General features: G+C 37.4%; 1 protein-coding gene across 2 annotated transcripts in view; it reads right to left on the bottom strand.

The window, feature by feature from the left end:
* The window catches only part of macrod2 (mono-ADP ribosylhydrolase 2), a 1,059,267-nt gene extending 1,041,446 nt beyond the window's left edge, over positions 1-17,821 (bottom strand). The window contains exons 1-2 of one of the 2 annotated variants that reach the window (XM_036575072.1): positions 17,607-17,821; positions 12,655-12,756 (exon numbers count right to left, since the gene is read on the bottom strand). In XM_036575072.1, the coding sequence (XP_036430965.1) occupies positions 12,655-12,756; positions 17,607-17,643 (139 nt within the window). In that variant the 5' untranslated portion in view covers positions 17,644-17,821. The remainder of the gene's footprint in view (positions 1-12,654; positions 12,757-17,606) is intronic. The other variant, XM_036575073.1, reaches the window with a different exon arrangement.
* Positions 17,822-18,848: the final 1,027 nt, after the last annotated feature.

The following is an 18,848-nucleotide window of genomic DNA, read 5'->3' as shown; positions in this document are numbered from 1 at the left end:
GAGGCAGACTGGTGCTGTGTCTCTAGTCAGTTAAGAATACCAAGGACAGAAGCTCTGAGACTAAAGGTGAAGCAGCTAAACAAAGAACTTTCTTCTATTTTAATTTAATTTAATTTTAACTTCTATTTTACCCTAACAGACAGCAAAATGTGATAATGAGTTTTTTTTTCAGGGACTCCCTCACAGAGTTTTGATTTTAAGACATTCAGGGGTTCCAAGAGGTAAATTAATCAATTTAAATGTTGTAGCCACTTGTCTTGTTTGCAAATAACATTTTTGCACAACTATTTGAAAGCTATTGAAGAAAGAATCATATACATGAAAACAAAACCAACTTCACCACTCTCAAAACTTTTTCACATGTCTAAAACTACTATATGTGTATATAAATGACCATGACCTGCTATTGGAAAAGGTGTTTCATCTTCAGAATTCTGCTTGTTGAAAGCAGTGACCAAAATTAAAAATACCAGCCTATACAATTCACACAAGTGGCATGTTCAGCATTTAAACTGGCGAGGTGAAAAGTTTGCATATCAAACAATGGCATGCTTGTGGGTGGTGAGTGACAGCAGAGAGGCCAGAATCCAGTCACATTTTTATGCCCCTATGGCCCAAGCCCTGGAAATAACAAGGCATGCTGGGTATTATAGCAAGAAAACACTGATTATTGAAAATATTACAAAATTGTGAATTCCATCAAACCAACGAGCCTGAATGATGCAATACTAAACTACAGAACACAGCAAAACATGACAATTAACATGTTAAATACTAGTTTCAGGCTGGAAAGCCCATTTAATCCATGCATAACAGCCCTAATGCAACCCTTGTCTATTAATGCAAAAAATATTAATAAAAGGATACTATACTTCCAAACTGATAACATGTCACTATGCATTCATCTTTAATCAAAGGAATAAAATAAAGAAAAAAAAAATGTTATGTAATCATTTTGAATTCATCAGTTAAAGCAGTCAAGTTAGAAAGTAAAGGCATTAAAACTGAATTCAACAAGTCTTTTAAATCTTGAACTGAAATCAACCGCAAGGTGACAGAGATTAATCTGACAGCTGTTCTGAGACTCCAGTCTGAGAGAACCAGCTGCTCACTCAAAATACAGTTGCTGGCAGGATGCAGGTAACATACTGCCAGTAAATAGCACTAATGGAAAAGGGTAGGTAAAGATTATCTTGTGGCCTGTCAGACAAGACAGCACCGAAGGCATTACTACCACCTACTGAGCTTCAGTAGTACTGCCAGCAAAACCAACTGCAGAACTAGATTTGACTGCAGTCTGGTCTTTAAATAACGGCAAACACTGTTACACACTAGTACAGTTTCAAAGCTGAATGGTAATGGTAAGTAAACTATAAGTTTCAAAACATACCGTTCACTGCCCACTTCATACAGTCCACATATGGAAACGTGGTTTTTATGATGATACTCGAACTCATTACATTTACATAATCCACCTATTCGATTTACCCATTTACGCTTAAGTTATAACAAGCGTTTCATCCCAGACCACTTTTTGAATGAGGCATAATACAGGGCAGCGACTCAAAAGAAGGCTCTTTTATATATACACTACACTTAAATGCACAGTAACAAAAACAGCATGTTCAATTCTAAGGGATAAAAAGTGGTTGGATGATGGTCATGTAAAATGAATTATAACTGTTTGTGGCACATAAATCCCCACAAACAGCATAAGAGGAACTCAGGGAATAAATAAAATACAAGAGAAATACAGGTTATGGCATATATCTGTGGGGCATTTTGAAAAGAAACCACTAAAATGTGCAGGGCTGGGGGTCCTCCAAGATCAGGGTTGGAAACCACTGGTGTATATGATGCAAAACATTCCTTTGGTAATTTTCAAGATGGTTGCATTAAAAAGGAATTCACTTTTACCTCCATGACATTCTCTAATGTTTAAAAATGCAACACAACTGAAAAATTACTTCATGAAGTAAAACAAGTACATTATGAGTTGTCAGCTAGCTGTTTGCATGTATGAGTTGTTAGCTCACAATTTTAAACCTTCAAAAATGTCATGGAGAAAAAATTATGTGCATCTCATAAATTTGTAATCATATTTCTAATGTCCTCTATGCGGGACTGTCCTCTAGTATAACAAAAAAATCAAATCAATTAAGATTTTAAACATTTTTAGCTTTTTCACAGATCAGCCAAGTGCCTATGTGTGTTATTTTCCTTTCCTCTTCTGAGTCTTCTTGACTCCTCCGTGTGTCCCTCATCTGGGGCTATATTACAGAAGCATCCTAACTCTGAAATCTTAACTTATCTTTTTAGTCACCATGACAATAACTATTACAGAACAACAGTTATTAAATTCATAATCCTACCCTCTCTGTTTGAGATTACTTAACAACTAGATGTGGTTTGAGTCAACTGTTTTATGGTTTAGTCATCCAAGTTCACAAAGCCATTACTTGTTAGCTACATTGGCCTTATATCACCAGTGCAAAACTACACTTGGAAACTTGCACAATTATGTTTTTTGGCCCAGCCACCCCTTGTATGGTCCAGTTCCTTAATTCTTAATCTTATTAAGTCAAGTCAAAGTTTATTTATATAGGTGTTGTCACAAAGCAGCTTTACAGAAAAATCCGGGTCCAAGCCCTCATGAGCATCGCCAATGGCAACAGTGGCAAGGAAAAACTCCCTAAAAGCAAGAGGAAGAAACCTTGAGAGGAACCAAGACTCAAAAGGGGAACCCATCCTCCTCTGGTCGACACCAGACAGCAAACAGCATTAAGTCTGCAGCTGTTTAGAATAAAACAATCTGGGCAGACAATAGAACGCTGACATCCACTACTGTGTACATGGGAAGCTAAACAGTACAAATTCACAACTGAGCATATAAACTATCAGGTTCTCTGTCAAACCATCACAAACACAAACTAAGATTCTACACCATGTAGGAAGTATAACATACTTCACAATGTACATTCAGTGTGAATTCCTAATCTGCTTACATTATACAATTAAAAAATCAGTGATATATTCAAGGGCTTTACATATTGCAAGCCTTGGTGATATCAGTACTGTAGAAACAATTTACAATCACTAACAAAGCCAACAACTCGAGCTAACATTAACTAGAAACAGAAATGATGAAAGCACTGTTGCCAATGTTACCTTGAGAAACGAGCATCATCCACTGAAAAAAAAAAAAAACGTTTAGAAAACAGAGTCCTAACTATTTATTTGCAAACCACAGGATTTTGGCAACTTTTGAAAAATAAAACACTCAATTTTGTGCTGCTAACTTTTTCTTTATCAGATGTTTTTTGAGATCTTGACCTTCTCAGATTTTAACTTCAAAGATGAGATAGGAAACATCCTTGCTCTGAAATCTTGTATTATCTGTTCAGTCCCCATGACAACTTCAGTTAGGACTGAATTTAGGACAGTAGCTATTACAGAACAAAAGCTCCTAATCTTATTCTAACTCCAGATATGATTATTACAGAAACAAAAGACAAAAATTCTTGTCCTGACTTTTTCATATCTCTTTTCAGAACTCAGGACTAAAAATAGAAATACAGCCTCTGATCTCACTCTTTTGTTTGAAACTGCTGTACTTCGCTTTGTGATAGTAATGTCTATTGTAAAAAAAAATTATTTACTACTGTTTTTAGCTATGCAATCACAAGTTTTGCAGACAAAACGTATGTTTATGGTGTTCAAAAAAACTACATAAGCAAGTCTGGTTGCAATTACTTAACAACGAGACGTGGTTTGAGGCGACTGTGTGATGATATGCAGTCTGTGTAGTCAGGTTGCACAAAGCCATTACTTGTTAGCTACATAAGCCTCATAACTCCAGTGCAAAACTACAGGACTGTATTTAGAGTTAGGGGAAAATTGCATAAATTTGTTTTTAAGCCCAACCACCACCTGAATGGTTTATTTCTAATCTTATTAGGTCTGCAACTGTTCAGAATAAACCAATCTGGGCCAATCTGGGCAAATCTGGGCAAACAATAGAACACTGGCATCTACTACTCTGCATATGGGTGTGTTAAATAGTACAAATGCATGACTAAGCATACAAACTATCAGGTTCTCTGTCAAATGATCATGAACACAAACTAATATTCTACCACTAAGGAAGGAAAACGTACTTCACACTGTACATAATTTCCTTTGCAAATATTCTGATTTCATTACAATTTCTCCAGTGCATTCAGCAGCAAGCATGTGACATCAGGCAAAGCCACATGGTGGGTGTTTCTGGGAAGAATCCTCTTCCAAGCCCAAATACATCCTCTCTGTTATGTCCAGCTTGTGAATATTTCAAAGACAGCACATAAATTAATTGAGTAACTGATTAGGGGGAAGAATTATACCAACTAAATAAAATTGATCAATTGAGTCAGGTTTCCTTCAGTATGCTCATAGGTAGCATCATTTTATCACAGTAACTAAAGTGGACTAGACGACCATGTTTGATTATGGCAAATTGAACAACAATCACATGCTAAAAATAAAAAACAAAACCTGTTTTGCTTACTTGGACTTCATGATACGGACAAAATATCATATTATTACATTATTTTATTGCAGCATACTGCGATATGCTTTGTGATATATTAAAACCACTGGTGAACAATTAATGTGATATGGTTAATGATTAGGCTGCGTTATTTTAACCAAAATAATTGACCTTTGTTAGATGGTGTGAAGGCCTTGATTCATCCAAAACACTCACAGAGGCTCATCCAGAACATAGTCAGGACGCTTACATTACACAATAAGAAAATCAGTGATTTGTTCATGGGCTTTATAAATTGCAAGCCTTGGTAATAACACTATTGTAACAACAATTAACAATCATTAACAAGGCTAACAACTCAAGCTAAAGTTAACTAAATCCAGAAAAGATGTCGCTGAAAAAAAGAAAACGCTGTCCTCAATGTTACCTTGAGAAACTTGCATCATCCACTGATTAGAAAAAACTTGTTAAGAAGACAAAGCGTCCTCACCATTTATCTTTAATGTTAGTGTTAGCTCTGTTACTCAAGTCCTTCATCTGACCTCAAACCCCACAGTGACCGAGGGACCTTGGCTAAATTTGAAAAATAAAACGTTTTCAAATGTGCAAATTTTCCCTTGTGCTACTGAATGATTTAGCCTGCTAACACCAGTGCAACCTGCAAGAGTTAGCCTACAGCTATGCCTAAATTCTTAATAAGATAAGCGCCACTCTTGGGAATTATGAGTAAGAACTCTTTTTTCATATCAACTTTCAACTGTTCATTAACTGTTATGGATACTCAAATATCATATTAGCCTATATCATAACACTGAAGGCATTTCATTGATTATTTCTATCACAACTGTGAATAAAATGTTTGTGCAGCCTGGGATTTTATAAGCAATGAGGAAGCTTGGTGAGAGAACAGTTGCATACCCAGGTGGGCAGCATTTCCAATTCCAGACAGAAGCATGCAAAATTATTAATTTACTTCAGTGCCCTTGGACCCATCTTAGTTTCTCTAAATCATAGAAGAATGTTGACAATAAAAGACTAGCGGCCTAACAAATTAGCAACCCAAACCAGCTGCTCTGCACTGAGGGGAAAAGAGGGCAGCACCATCATTACGAGCTGACACCGAGTCACTGCCATGGCCTCGTGTTGGCATTCCCCAACAGCAAAATCCTCTGCTCTACATGGAATTGGTTCTACCACCCAATGTTTTGGGAAAATAGACTAAACATCACGTTCCTCTAGCAAAGTTGACCTGAAGGGCCTGTATTAGGGTCGACCGTGCACTCATTAGAAATAAAGCTGCCAAGAAGGGTTCTTCAGAGCAATGCCATAGAAGAACTACTTTTGGTTCCCTAAAGAACCTTTCAACAGATGGTTCTTTAAATAATTATTTTTTTGTAAATGAGACAATAAAAGAAGAAAACCTCCATATAATGTAAATGTTCCATATCAAATAAAGGCTTTTCCTAGAACTACATGTTCCAGTCAAGAACCATTTAGATATCTTCATTTTAAGAATGTGTATTAGGCAGGTATCCTACCTCCTGAGTAGGGCTGAACAAATAAGCATTATTATATTGAAATCCTGATTTAGAAGTCTACAATTTCAAATCACAAAGCCATAATTTTATATGATAGATTATTCAGTGGTGTCTGGCACATTACATTCAGCATTACAGTCAAGCTGAAATCAAAACAAAACTTTTTCATCTCATTCATTCATGTCCACGATTATATTAAACAATACATCACAATATAAAGATTTTTTTTTTGTCATTTCTAAAGCCAGTATGATAGTTTAAATGTGTTTTATACAGCATCCAGTACAACATTCTAGGAAGACATTTACAGTAGAAGCAGATTACACTGTTTCACACATCTTATTTTATAGCTACTGTAATGTTATTATGGCAATGCTGTAATTCTTCTGGTCAGATATATCATTATATAGCAGACTTTGACATAGAAACCTTGTAAATATGCTTTTTTGTTTGTAAGTATCTGAATATCATTGCTACCAATGCTAATTTCAGCTAGCTATGAGACTTAGTCTCTATGAGATTTGTTATGTCATGTTAGCACCAAGCTAACGTTGATGTACATTCACTTTCCCACACTAAGTTTAATACTATACAGCTATAATATATTTATATAGAGACAGTATTGAGAACAGTGGATATTGTTGATTGCAGTAACATACTACGGTCAGCATGCAGTCTTGTAAAAATACAGCTTTTGTACTGCATTTAAAAATACAGTACATTGTCAATACTGTAAACAAACATTACAGTACTGTAAATATCAACCCCAGTAATACCTGGCAACTCTGCTACCACTAAGTTAACTTTATTTTACAGGGCATATCACACCATTTAAAAGACAAAATTCTTGTTTTCCCATAATCATCCATCAAAATATAAGGAATTTTACCTACACCAAAATAACTTCTGAGTTTTGATTACATCACCGTGCACCAGTTGGGCAGGGAAAAAACAATAATATCCAATAACCAATAACTTCATATTATACCTAACCCTTCCCACCACCTCCACGCATCATCATTCAAAAAAGTTTAGCTAGCTCAGTCCCCCTCCCTGATACTGTGTTTCACTCATTAATACATCACAGCACAGAAAGAAAAAGGCACCATGATTTCTGGTTCATGTTGACTTTAAGCCTCAAGACAGAAATACTGATGTGCTAAACTTGGAGGCCTGGAGCTTATTTAATTTATAGAAAATAATTATATGTAAATTCAGATATTTCCCCCAAATTGGTCAGCCCTACTCCAGAGCCCCCTGTTAGCCTTCAGTGAAGCATCCATCATAAGCCTGATGAAAACTGTTTGGTCAGTAATATGCTCTGAGCTCATATCTTGGCTTATAAACCAACAGTAGGGTGTTACTGAAGCAGTAGCTATGTAGATCCTGTGCAAAACTAACAAGAGCCTTTTGGGGAACTGAAGTACTTCCTAAATATCTAAAAAACAATTTTCGTCTCACTCTGAAAGATGCTGATCTCATTTCTGGAAGTGTTACCTTTACACACCTAAAAATGAAAGTGCCAAAAAGAGCCTTTTGGAGCGACGCCACAGAAGAACCACTTTTGTTTCCCTAAAAAACCTTTTAATGCATTGTAAATAAAGTTCATGTGTTCAAGTTAAGAATACTTTAAAAACCTTTAGTTTTAAAAGTGCAGTACAGAAGATAACGTGATGCCTCAAGGCCTGTAACCAAAAACACTGGCCAAAACCACAGTCAGGATCGTGTTTTGAGCTGCCAGAATGGTATCTATTAAAGTATCCCATCCCATGCTTGTCTTAAACTACAGGCTGTCTTCTAACTGTTTTTCTTTCACTGTATAGCAAGGAAGCGTTTTGTTTTCAGTGGGCCAAATGTCAATTCTCTTACAACTCTCAGTTTCACACATTTATCAGCTAATGTATCTTATAATTTTAGCAATTATCCATTTTTAGTTGGGTCGTGCTTTTGTCTTCTTTGTGATACAAACGTATACGTTTGAACACCCCCAGTGACGTTGCGTTTTATTTATTCTGGAGTGAAAATAAGTCACATGAACTTAACAGAGAAAACATTTAAATATGACATTTTTCTGCAAAGTTAGTTTGTTATTGCACAATTTCTTTAAGTTGGGAAAAAAAACAAAAAAACATAAAATATTAAATGTGCCATAACCTTTTATGTTTTATTTTTTCCGTACATATTAAATTCAGCAAATGAACAGTAAGTATGCCTTAAACAACAATTAACCAACATACTGTAGAGGTTTTGTTAACTTATTTTCACTTAGAAAATCAACAAAAACACAGAATTTGACTGGGGCACCCAAATTTTTACATATGACCATATCTATGTGATTCCCTAGCTTATGTCTGAACCTAAGTATAGCTGGTACGACTGCCCCTTGCTATTCAAAATACATGAGTGGAATTGCTAGTCTATGGTACATATCAATACAATTCAATTTAATTCAGTTCAAAACTTTATTTCATCTCTGAATACATTGATGGAGAATCCTAATTTACAGCATGAGAAAACAAAAGGTCATGAAACAAAGGCATGAAATGGAAATAAGAAAATTATTAAAAACAATAATAAAATAATAATAATGAAAATGAATAAACAAACAAGACAATCAAGAAAAGTCAATCAAAACCAAAAATTAAAAAAGCACAAAAAAGTTCAAGCACACCAGAACACAATAACTAAAACCAATTAATGAAAACAAATACAATAAAAATTATATAATATTCTTTTGGTCCATTATAAATGTCTAAAAACCGTCCATCAAAAATCATCATAAGCATTACAGACAGAAAACTGAGAATGGCCAATATTCAAAAGGGCCTATTTTTCAGATAAGGGGTGGGGGGCAGATTCCTGCACAGTTTGGTGATTTTCCTGCTCAGACAGGCCTGATTCACCTAATTAGTTTATTGCCAGGTTTTGTTGAAGGTGTGAGAAAAGAAACATTAACTGTCCTGGAGTCTGGCCTTCAGTTCCCCATTATAAATGGAGACTCAACACAACAATAGAATGCAGCATTTTCACAAATATGCCTGACGCACTCATACAAACGTATAAAACAACCAGCTCAGTGCTTTGAGGGAAACGTACACATGTTCTTGACAGTTACAAAACTTCACCGATCTGGCATAAGATCACCTACTAGCAATTTAGCAGGTGATTTTTTGAGAACTCGCAATCCCCACCTCTTCCTCATCTCCTGCAACTGTTTAATCTTTGTACATGCACAGTCTAAATGTGTTTTAGGTCAAGTTGCCTCAGAGCACTGAGACCAGAATACAGTCCCTTAGCGAAGCGTCCGCTTTTAGCTTTAAGAATCTTGGCACCTTTGGGCAAAAATAAGCATAAGGGTCATTCTCACAAAACAGCCACGTCCATAAATGCTTGAACTACGTCTATAAATATTTAAAGTGTCTTAATCATCATGCTGATGAACAATATCCAAATAACTTAGTGTCAGTTATAATCAACTGGAACTCTCTATATGGTACACAAGTTTTAATTTGCTTATTTTAAAGTTTTTATCCTGAATCCTTGTGTACACATATATGTTTCTCATCACCAATTTCAATGCTTCTTTGTCTTTTTTGTTGAATTCCTGAACATTTTTCTTGTAAACAATGCAATGTGGCACAAATAAGAAACCCTCAATGACTGTCAATGTGTTGCAGTAATGTGATAATACATAGTGAATACTATATTTTGGAAAAAATATATGTTTTTAAAATACCTTTAAAATACCCATTCTGACAAAAGCATTCAGATTATGAAACTAAAAGTTTGGGGAAAAGTTAAATAAAATAAAATAATGAACAATATAGTTTTTCCTTATTAGCCATGTTTACATGCAGTCTAATAATCCGTTAATAATCTGACTAAAAGCTCAATCAGAATAGAATGCGTCCACATATACACCTCAGTCTGAATAGACTAGTCCAATTGAGGCCACTCGGAATACAATTTCTAACCGATTGAACAAGGTGGGTAAACCTATAAATAAGCAGCTAAATAGAAGAATGATAGCTATTTACAGGCCTGTATCCGATTACATTCCCAATCAGAAAGTTTGTGTACGTTCTACGCATGCGCGTTCACAAATGTTTAGCATGTTCAACTCCCGAGCAGAAACTGGTCTGCAGAGGAGACAAAGTTTATGTTTTAAAAAGCAGTGGTGGGACGGACGTCCAGCTTATGTGTCTCAGAACACGACGTCTTCCTCTCGGCCTTCTTTAAGAAGTACACATGAAGTACATTTTCCTGAGTCTGAATAATTTTAAAGTAATTAAAAACACAAGCACTGCTCACTGCCGGTTGTCTCACTCTGACTGGACTCAGGTGATGCTCGTTGTCATGGTAACATCTACACTAAGTTGTACTTTACACATGCGTGTAATTGTAGATCAGATTTCTTGTAGCGTGGATGTAAACAGAAATTTTCCATCAGATTGTTGAGCAGAGTGAGCAAATAAACACCTCAGTCTTCATCTATAATCAGAATGTTTTCAATTGGATTGGCACAAATCTTTGCATGTAAACACAGCCAATTGTGCTGCAGTGATGACAAGTTGGTCTATTCTTGGGGAAATACAAAATGTTACGAAAAGTCAATTTAACATCAGTTAAATGAATTCAGGGTTTTTAGGCTTCGTTATTTTTCAGTCATTTTAATTATTTACAGTTGGGTCCCAGCATTTGTCATGAAGTGAGAATAACCCATAAGACAATACAAACTGAGGTCAAAGTCACTGTTTAAACACTTTCCAGGAAAATGTTCACTAGCTGCAGATTTTTTTTCCTTTGTAACAGTCCAAGTCATTTTGTGTATGAAGCCCTTCTTTAAGTCTAATGAGGCCTGAAATTAGTTCAGTTAAAACAGTTAGGCCTGAGGTTTAGTTAAAAGGTCAGAAAAATATATAAAAAAATCAGTAGTAACAGCAGTAATTCTGCAACAAAGGCATCATTTTAAAAACCTGGAGGTCTGCTAATTTCTATTCAGTTTCCCATAGCAGAAGCTTTAGCTGCAATATCCATTGATGGGAGATAAATTAAGCATTGTCATAACAGTCTGCGCTAATCCATGTGAATTTTGAGGTTCTGTTTCTTATTTATTCTGTAAATAAGTGACTGGCTCTGTACAGGTTTATGCAAAGTTTGGGCAAAAGACAACCTCTGCAGCAAACTGTTTTTAAATATTTTTCTTCTGCAAACACTAATGCACTGTTACTTATATTTCAGTAACTTAAAAAATGGAAAAAAATAAAATAGCTGTGGCATGTGCAAAAGTTTGGATACCCTTCCACTTGTAAAGTCTTAATTGAAGTCTAAATTAATTGAGTCATTATGCCATAACTGACTCATTAGGACTGGTTCAGTGCAAGAATTATCATTAGGAACTGCCAGGTCATGAAATTCCAGAGTCTAATAAATTCTCTGACTCTTCAAACTTTGCGCTAACACTAAGCAACCATTAGGCTCATATAAGCAGCTGGCTGAGGTTCTAAAAAATGAAGCTAATCAATGACTACAAAGCAGGTGAAGGCTATAAAAAGATAAAGTGCTTTCAGCTTGCAATTTCCAATGTCTGAAATGTCACTACAAAATGGCAGTTAAGTCAAGACAAGATCTAGAAGACCAAGAAAACTCTCAGATAGAACTCCTTATATGGTGGCCAGTAAGTCAAAGCAAAACCCCCATATGACAGCAAAAGACCTGTAGAAAGATTAAGCTTGCATGTTAGTGATGGTGCACTGTTCTACTGTGCAGCATTTCTGCACTAATATGATCTAAATGAAGTCATCAGAAGGAAATATTGTAAAACCTGTGACCTCATCAGAAACGTTAACAACTGAAGCATGCAAAACAACAGATAGATAAGCCAGAGGCATTTTGGAAACAAGCATTGTGGACCTGCTATGCCTTGGGGTTGTGTAGTAGCCAGCGGAACAGGAAACACTGCATAGGTAGATTGAGTAATGGCTTACACTAAATAGTAGGACAATTCTGGAAGCAAATGTGATACAGTCAGTCAGAAAACTGCAGGTAAAACGACGCTGCCTTCTGTAACAAGACACCATTTCACAATCCACCAAGAACTACTTCAAGAAATGCAAGCTGAAGTGTTTGGAATGGTCTCAGAGTCCCGCGACTTGATCATTAAAAACCTGTAGTTAGATCTTAAACATGCTGTGCATGCAAGATAGTCCAAGAATATCACAGAACTACAGATGTTTTGAAAGGAAGAATGGGTGAAATTCCCAAAACAAAAACAGAAAGACTCTTAGACAGTTATCTGCCAAAGGTGGTAATACTAAGTACTTACACTGTACTTACAGTGACCAAACTTTTGCATCGCCCACAATTACTATTTTATTTTTTTATTAATTATAAGTTTTAAGTTATTCAAATATGAATTCACTGTGCATTAACATCTACAGAAACATGTTATTTTTAAAGTAGTTTGCTGCAGAGGTCATATTGACTTCACTTCATAAATCAACAAAATATATTATTTGGCCAGAGGTGCACAAACTTTTACACACTCGTAAGGTAAAAATCACAATCTTAAGCTTAAGCAGGGTTTACCTGTACCCTTGCCATGTCGCCTCCAGGGGGTTATCTTCTCCAAAGTCACATAGTTGCCGTACTCTTTACGTCTTTCCTCCAGTCCAAGACTGAGTAAGCGCTCTGTGGAGGTAGAAACAAACAAATAAACAATTAAAAATGCCATGTAATCAGTAGTAAAATGCATTTGCAGCCTTTACCCATTGTGGATGCAGCCAGAACCCACATAAAGTTTTCTTTTAGACAGTTTACCAATCAAAGTTTGCAAAAGTGGGAGCTGAATCACTTTTTTCACACACTAGAAATGTTTATGATTGCTCCAGAAGTGTTCTTCACATCATAACAGTCTGCATTCATGCTGGTATTCATTATCCTGCTGGAAGATACTGCTAGCTAACCAAGCCGTCAAGCACACGGCGACAACAAGGCACTAATACTGATGTGGATTACAGCAATCATTCAAAATAAATAGTTTTTCCAGCTCCACTGCAAATAAGCATCTCCCTGTTATGACACTTCCACATCTAGTTCAGTGATATTAGCCCAGTTTAGAGCACTGTAATACACTGACACACGACTCTATTAAATATTTACTACACGTGCCCTATGTTTCATTTCATCAGAAACAGTTTACACAGAGAGACTTCAAAGTACAACCCGCACACACAAAAAAATCCATGAAATCTTCCTTGTATGTCCAACAGTGGAATCAACAGGAAGTTTCTAGGTATTTCTAAAAGTCAAACTCAGAACTGTGTACGGTACTGTAGAGACAATGTCATCAACCTGAACATGTTACACATTAAGTTAACTTGAAGAATTCAGCTTAGTGTTTTTTGCTTTCTTCTTATTATTCTTCTTCTGTGGTCAAAGATTTGCAGTGCTACTCATCCTACAGCTTACGAGCTAGAACCTTGAAATTCTGCACAATCATAAAGCCTATACCCAAAAGAGTTGCTTAAGATTTGGCTTAGAGTTCCAGTGTTTTGGGTCAATCCTCTTATGTCACCACCATACTTGGATACAAGCAACACCTTAACAACCACCTGGGATACCACAGCAACAGCCTAGCAACACCTTAGCAACCACCTAACAACCACTAAACAACACAATAACAATAGGCTGGAATAACAAAGCAACTTCGTAGCAACACACCGTGTTCTGCAACTGCTTTAACCTTTGCTTAAACCAGCCTTATTAGCTGGTTTTGTCAAGCCAACTAAAAGTTCATTCACAAACTTTTCCTTTCTAGTTATGAAATGCAAGCCACCAGATGCAGAAGCTGTCTCTGTCCTAACGGCGCCAAAAACATATGTTTATGTTTACATATATATATATATATGTATATATACACAGCCAAAAAGCTCTGTGAGAATTCATTCTTTAAAGTAGTTTGAGTTTTTAAAATTAAGAATTGCATAATGTAAATATGTTTAATAAAATATGCCACAACTATATTTATATTTGACACTGCAAACACAAAAATGGAGCAACACGTCAACCAACCACATACAGGGCAACACTAAATTTGATTAAAACCCTGCCAACTTCAGAGTACCAAAGCTGTCTGTATGTCTGTTTAGATTTAAAATTTAAAAAACATGAGTGTGATGACAGCAAAACAGCCTAAAGTGCTTGTTCATATGTGTCCAATATTTTTGGCTTTCAAAAGAATGGTTGACTCATATTACATCTCTGTAAAGACAGTGGCCCTTATTCATTAATGTTGTGTATAAAAGAGCGCAGATTTGACCACCTTAAATGATGGACTACTCTGCGTCCGGTTCATCAGCTTCTGTGCATGAAATCAAGCGCCAGCCTCAGTTCCTCCTTTAAATATTTACATAAAGCACGTCCCTAAGTCATGCAGATGTTTTCCTAAGCGGCCAATAAAACGGCAGCATTCAGCAGCTTGTGAGCTAACAGCTGCCGTAGGTGGAGTGTGAGGTGGAGCAGGGAATGCAATTCTCCCCTTACTGACTAAGCTTTATAGTGTTAAAATCAGGACTGGAAAGAAAAAAAAAGCAAAATTAAAAAATGCCTTTGTTTTCTGGTGTGATTGTTATCTAAATTAACATATTTAGATACTGTATTATTACTGTGTATGAGAGTCTTCTGCACTAGCCATGTTATATGTTGTTTAATTTTTGGTCATAGTAGTTATACAAGACAAATCAGTCATAGATAACAAAACCACAGTGTAAAATGTCTTTAAATGGAAAACTGAACAGTTGCAGCATTTGTTTACACTAATGTGCATGTAAAACAAGTATATCCAGTATCAGTATTACTGCTATTTTCTGTTTTCATTCTTGGTATTTATATCATAGAGGATATCAATAATAGTTTGGTTAGTTAATTACAAATCAAGCATTTTCTTCAGGTTATTAAACTATTACACTCAAATTTTCACACACTTCTACCAGACGTGAGTTTGATCATACAGATACGCCAAACATGAAATTGATGAATAACAAAATAGTTGTTTTCATGATTAGATTCTGCCTGTACGCTACTGTAATGAATCAGGGTCAGTGTGTTCAGAGTTACAGTGATTGTCTGCATCTACTATTTCACCCCCACAGTGGAGAACAGTGAATATAACAAACTCATCTCCCACATGGCACACATTTCTAAATCTGACCATGCACTTTAACATACATGCAGGCCCTCACTGCATTTCCGCTTTGTTTATCTCTCTCTAAACTTCTAAAACTGCTGATGATTCTTAAAATAGACTTGCTCCTTGGTGCCCCCATCACCACGGTCGATTTGCAATGCAGATTACCCCAACATCTAATGCTTTTCCACCATACCTGTACCCTCTACTGTACCCAGACTTTCTTTCTATGGGGCCTGCTGTAGAAGAAACAATCTGAGGTAATCTGATCTAAACAGATAAACAGACCATTTAAAAAAAACTCCATTTCAGGTGAGGGGATGTGGGGGTCGTGGGGCAAAAAAAGTGAAACCTGCATGACTTGCTCCGGTAAACATGGGGACATGATGACAGATAAACGCACAAACTTCATTAAATCTTGTCCCACCACTTTTGAAGATGTGGCTCCACTTTCCACTTTCTTTGGTGAGGATGAGGTCTGACAGGCTGTTGTAGCTGATACAAAATATGTTCTATATAAAAGTCAACTCTTTAAAGGGGAATGTCACTGATTTTTCAAGATTTCTGAATAATTCAATCACTGAGATGCAAACAAAGTCATTCAGAGTGGGTTGATGTGAAGTGGTTCATTGCGGATAAACTAACCAAGTCAGATTTCTTTAGAGTGGCGTTCACAGGAACCAGGGGTCGTGAAGTGTACAACACAAAAACAGCCGTTTTGTTTACTATTCATAATGACCAGTGAACCTACACATATCTTCTGAGTATTGATATGTAGTGTTGATAATAAAACAGCAACAAATCTGAAAAAATGTGTTCTTTTCTTTTTGGGACTATTTTGCATTACAGCACACCACAGGTACCCTTCCACCATGATTATGTGTGCAAAAAAGGTTTTAGACCAAAACTTTACAGTTAAAACTATCGTAAAACCACGTCTCAGGCATCAGGCAGGATATCTGTAACTATGTTGTGTAATAACTTGTCGAGAGCCAGCTTTTAAAGGCATTCAGACGTCTGGTTCCCATCAGCACCACTGTGAGTAATTCTAAACTGGAAAGTTTCTCTAAAACAGAGTTTACATCGTAATGATTTTTAGTTATCATCACTGTCTGAACAAAACCTTGTATGCCCAAAAGTTTCAACTTTTCAGGAGAAGGAAGAAACGTTCTTAACTCATAATTGAAATCAACGTAAAACAATTTTATTTCCAAATAATTTTGGGTTTTGGAGCATTTTATTGGTTCATTCATCCAGAAATTCTAACACAATGTAAAGTGCAGCTGATATTTACAAATTCTATTACAACAACAACAACAAATGGAGATACTAGGTTTTGTCCCAACAGAAAGGTTTTCCAGAAATTTTGAACCCCCCCCCCTTTAAAACACACCTATATTTTATATTTTCACGAATGGGCGCTCTGTGATCATGCATTCAGTCTCACTGACCAACACAGCGACCTTAGAAAAGCTATAAGGAACCAAGTTCCCCAGAGTGTGGCCCAACACCATAAACGCCCAACACTGTGATCTTGCAATGGAAGACATTTCAGTTCAGTTCAACGTGTTCATTTAGGTGGGTTTCGAGCGGTGCTGCCTCTTAGTACATCATAGTAGCAGCACCTGAAAGCTAATGTGGCAAACATTACAGCGCTGTCGGTCTCAGTAAGTCACTCCGTCAGTCGGTCATTAGTTGTAAGGTGGACGTAAACAAAGTTCTGAGCAGCAGCAGCAGCTGAACAACACTTTGCCTACGAGTTTCGCTTTCCTCTTCGTCACCCGACAGTTTGCCTGCGGCGCCCTGCACGCTGCCAGCGTAATTAATCGATTCACAAACAGAAGCAAGTGAAAGCAGGCGTTCCCTTAATTACACAAGCCAGCATAGACTTCACCACACAGAGAGAGAGAGAAAGAAAGAGAGAGAGAGAGAGAAGTCTAGAATAGCAGCAACGAAGCTGAAGTCAGCTCCTTATTCGGATTTCACCGTTCCACCTTAAATGGTGCAGCAGTTACATTCTGGCGCCTCTGCCGCTGCACCATTTACGGTGGAACGGGAAAATTCGAGCAAGAAGCTGGCGAATAGGAAGCCAACTGTCAACATTCAACTGTCAACATTCTCGCAACTTCGCTAACACGGTGTAAACACGGCGTTAACAGCCCTGAGTCTGTGACTGTGGAGCTCTGAGCTCAGTGTTATGTCGGTTGTGAAGACAGACAGCTTTCAGCTGCTTGTTTCTGATTTAATTCCGTCACAGACAGAGGCTCGGAGGGGGCAGTAACGGCGCTGACAGTAGTAGAGGGGGCTAGCTAGCTCAAAGCGTGCGGCGTCCAGCAGAAGAAGATGCCTTTACCTTTCTCCGCCCTCCACTCCTTTTTCTTTTTGCTCATGGTGCCGTGCTGCGGGGGCTTCGGGTTGTTGTGTTTGGCGTTGAGCAACCCCAGGCTCACAGCGAAGACGTTCCCCGACACTCAGGAGAAAGTGAAACCGCTGGTGAGCGCGACGCCTCACCTGAGGAGCCTGCTGGGGGGATCCGGCGGAGGCTGCCGTGCGGCCCGCGCAACCTACCCTGACACTCGGACCGAGTGCGGCGGGGGAGCGGCCACGCCATTGGGCCGCTGCGCCGCGGCGTTCCACACGGCAGCCAATCGCCGTCCAGGAGGGGCGGGACGAACGACGAGAGCGTCGTGACGTGGTTGGCTAGCAACGGCAGGAGAGAGGAGCGCGCGCCGCTGAGACCACGTTTAAACCGGCCTGTCAAATGCTTTTCTGTCAGCTGCTGGCGAACCGATTCTTCTGGACCGGCCTTTTAAATGAATCGACTCTGTTTGTCTGAGTACAACGCTTGAAAAGTGACTCGCTATGTCAGCGAGCGTCAAAATACGGAGGAGAGTTGGAAATTTCGATTCAATTTGATGAACCGATTCTGTCGATCTGTCCTTTTAAATGAATCGATTCTGTTGGAGTGGAACTGTAGAAATATGATACACTATGTGGAGCAGAAATGGAAAGTTCGATTCAGTTTAGCGAACCGATTCCCTCGAACTGTCCTTTTAAATGAATCGTCCGATTCCGTTCGACTCTGTCAGTGAAAATATGTGAATTGGGTGTCAATCTAAACAGTTTTGGGAGGGTATACTTTAAATATGGATTACATTACCATATTACTGTATTGATTACTGTATTAAAGTAACAATCTGATTACTTTTTTAAAAAGAACAATTTTAACAAGACGACTTTGACAGAATTGCACTGTTTTATTAACCAAATTAGGTGACATATTTGTCTTTGCTTTATGGCTGCAATGTGTACATCCATTTGTCATGACACATTTTGCCAGAGTATTCAAATGAGGAATGTGTAGCTTTGAATAAAAAAATAAAATAAAGCATGTATTACCAAACAGTCATTGATCCCACATTTAGCAAAATGGCCAAATCCAAGTAGAGCAAATATATATGGAAACATTACAGACAAATAGATGACCAGTTTCTACTGTTGAACATCTGTTAGTATGTTAACAAATATGCCTATAATGCCTATGCCCAAAGCTTTCCACAAGGAGGAGCTATTTAACTCGAGTAGGTTTTTTGTG

The sequence above is a fragment of the Colossoma macropomum genome, unplaced genomic scaffold, assembly GCF_904425465.1.
Source record: "Colossoma macropomum unplaced genomic scaffold, Colossoma_macropomum, whole genome shotgun sequence".
In the NCBI taxonomy this organism is placed as follows: Eukaryota; Metazoa; Chordata; class Actinopteri; order Characiformes; family Serrasalmidae; genus Colossoma; species Colossoma macropomum.
The sequence above is the reverse complement of the archived record's forward strand: the minus strand, read 5'-3'. Positions and strand labels throughout refer to the sequence as shown.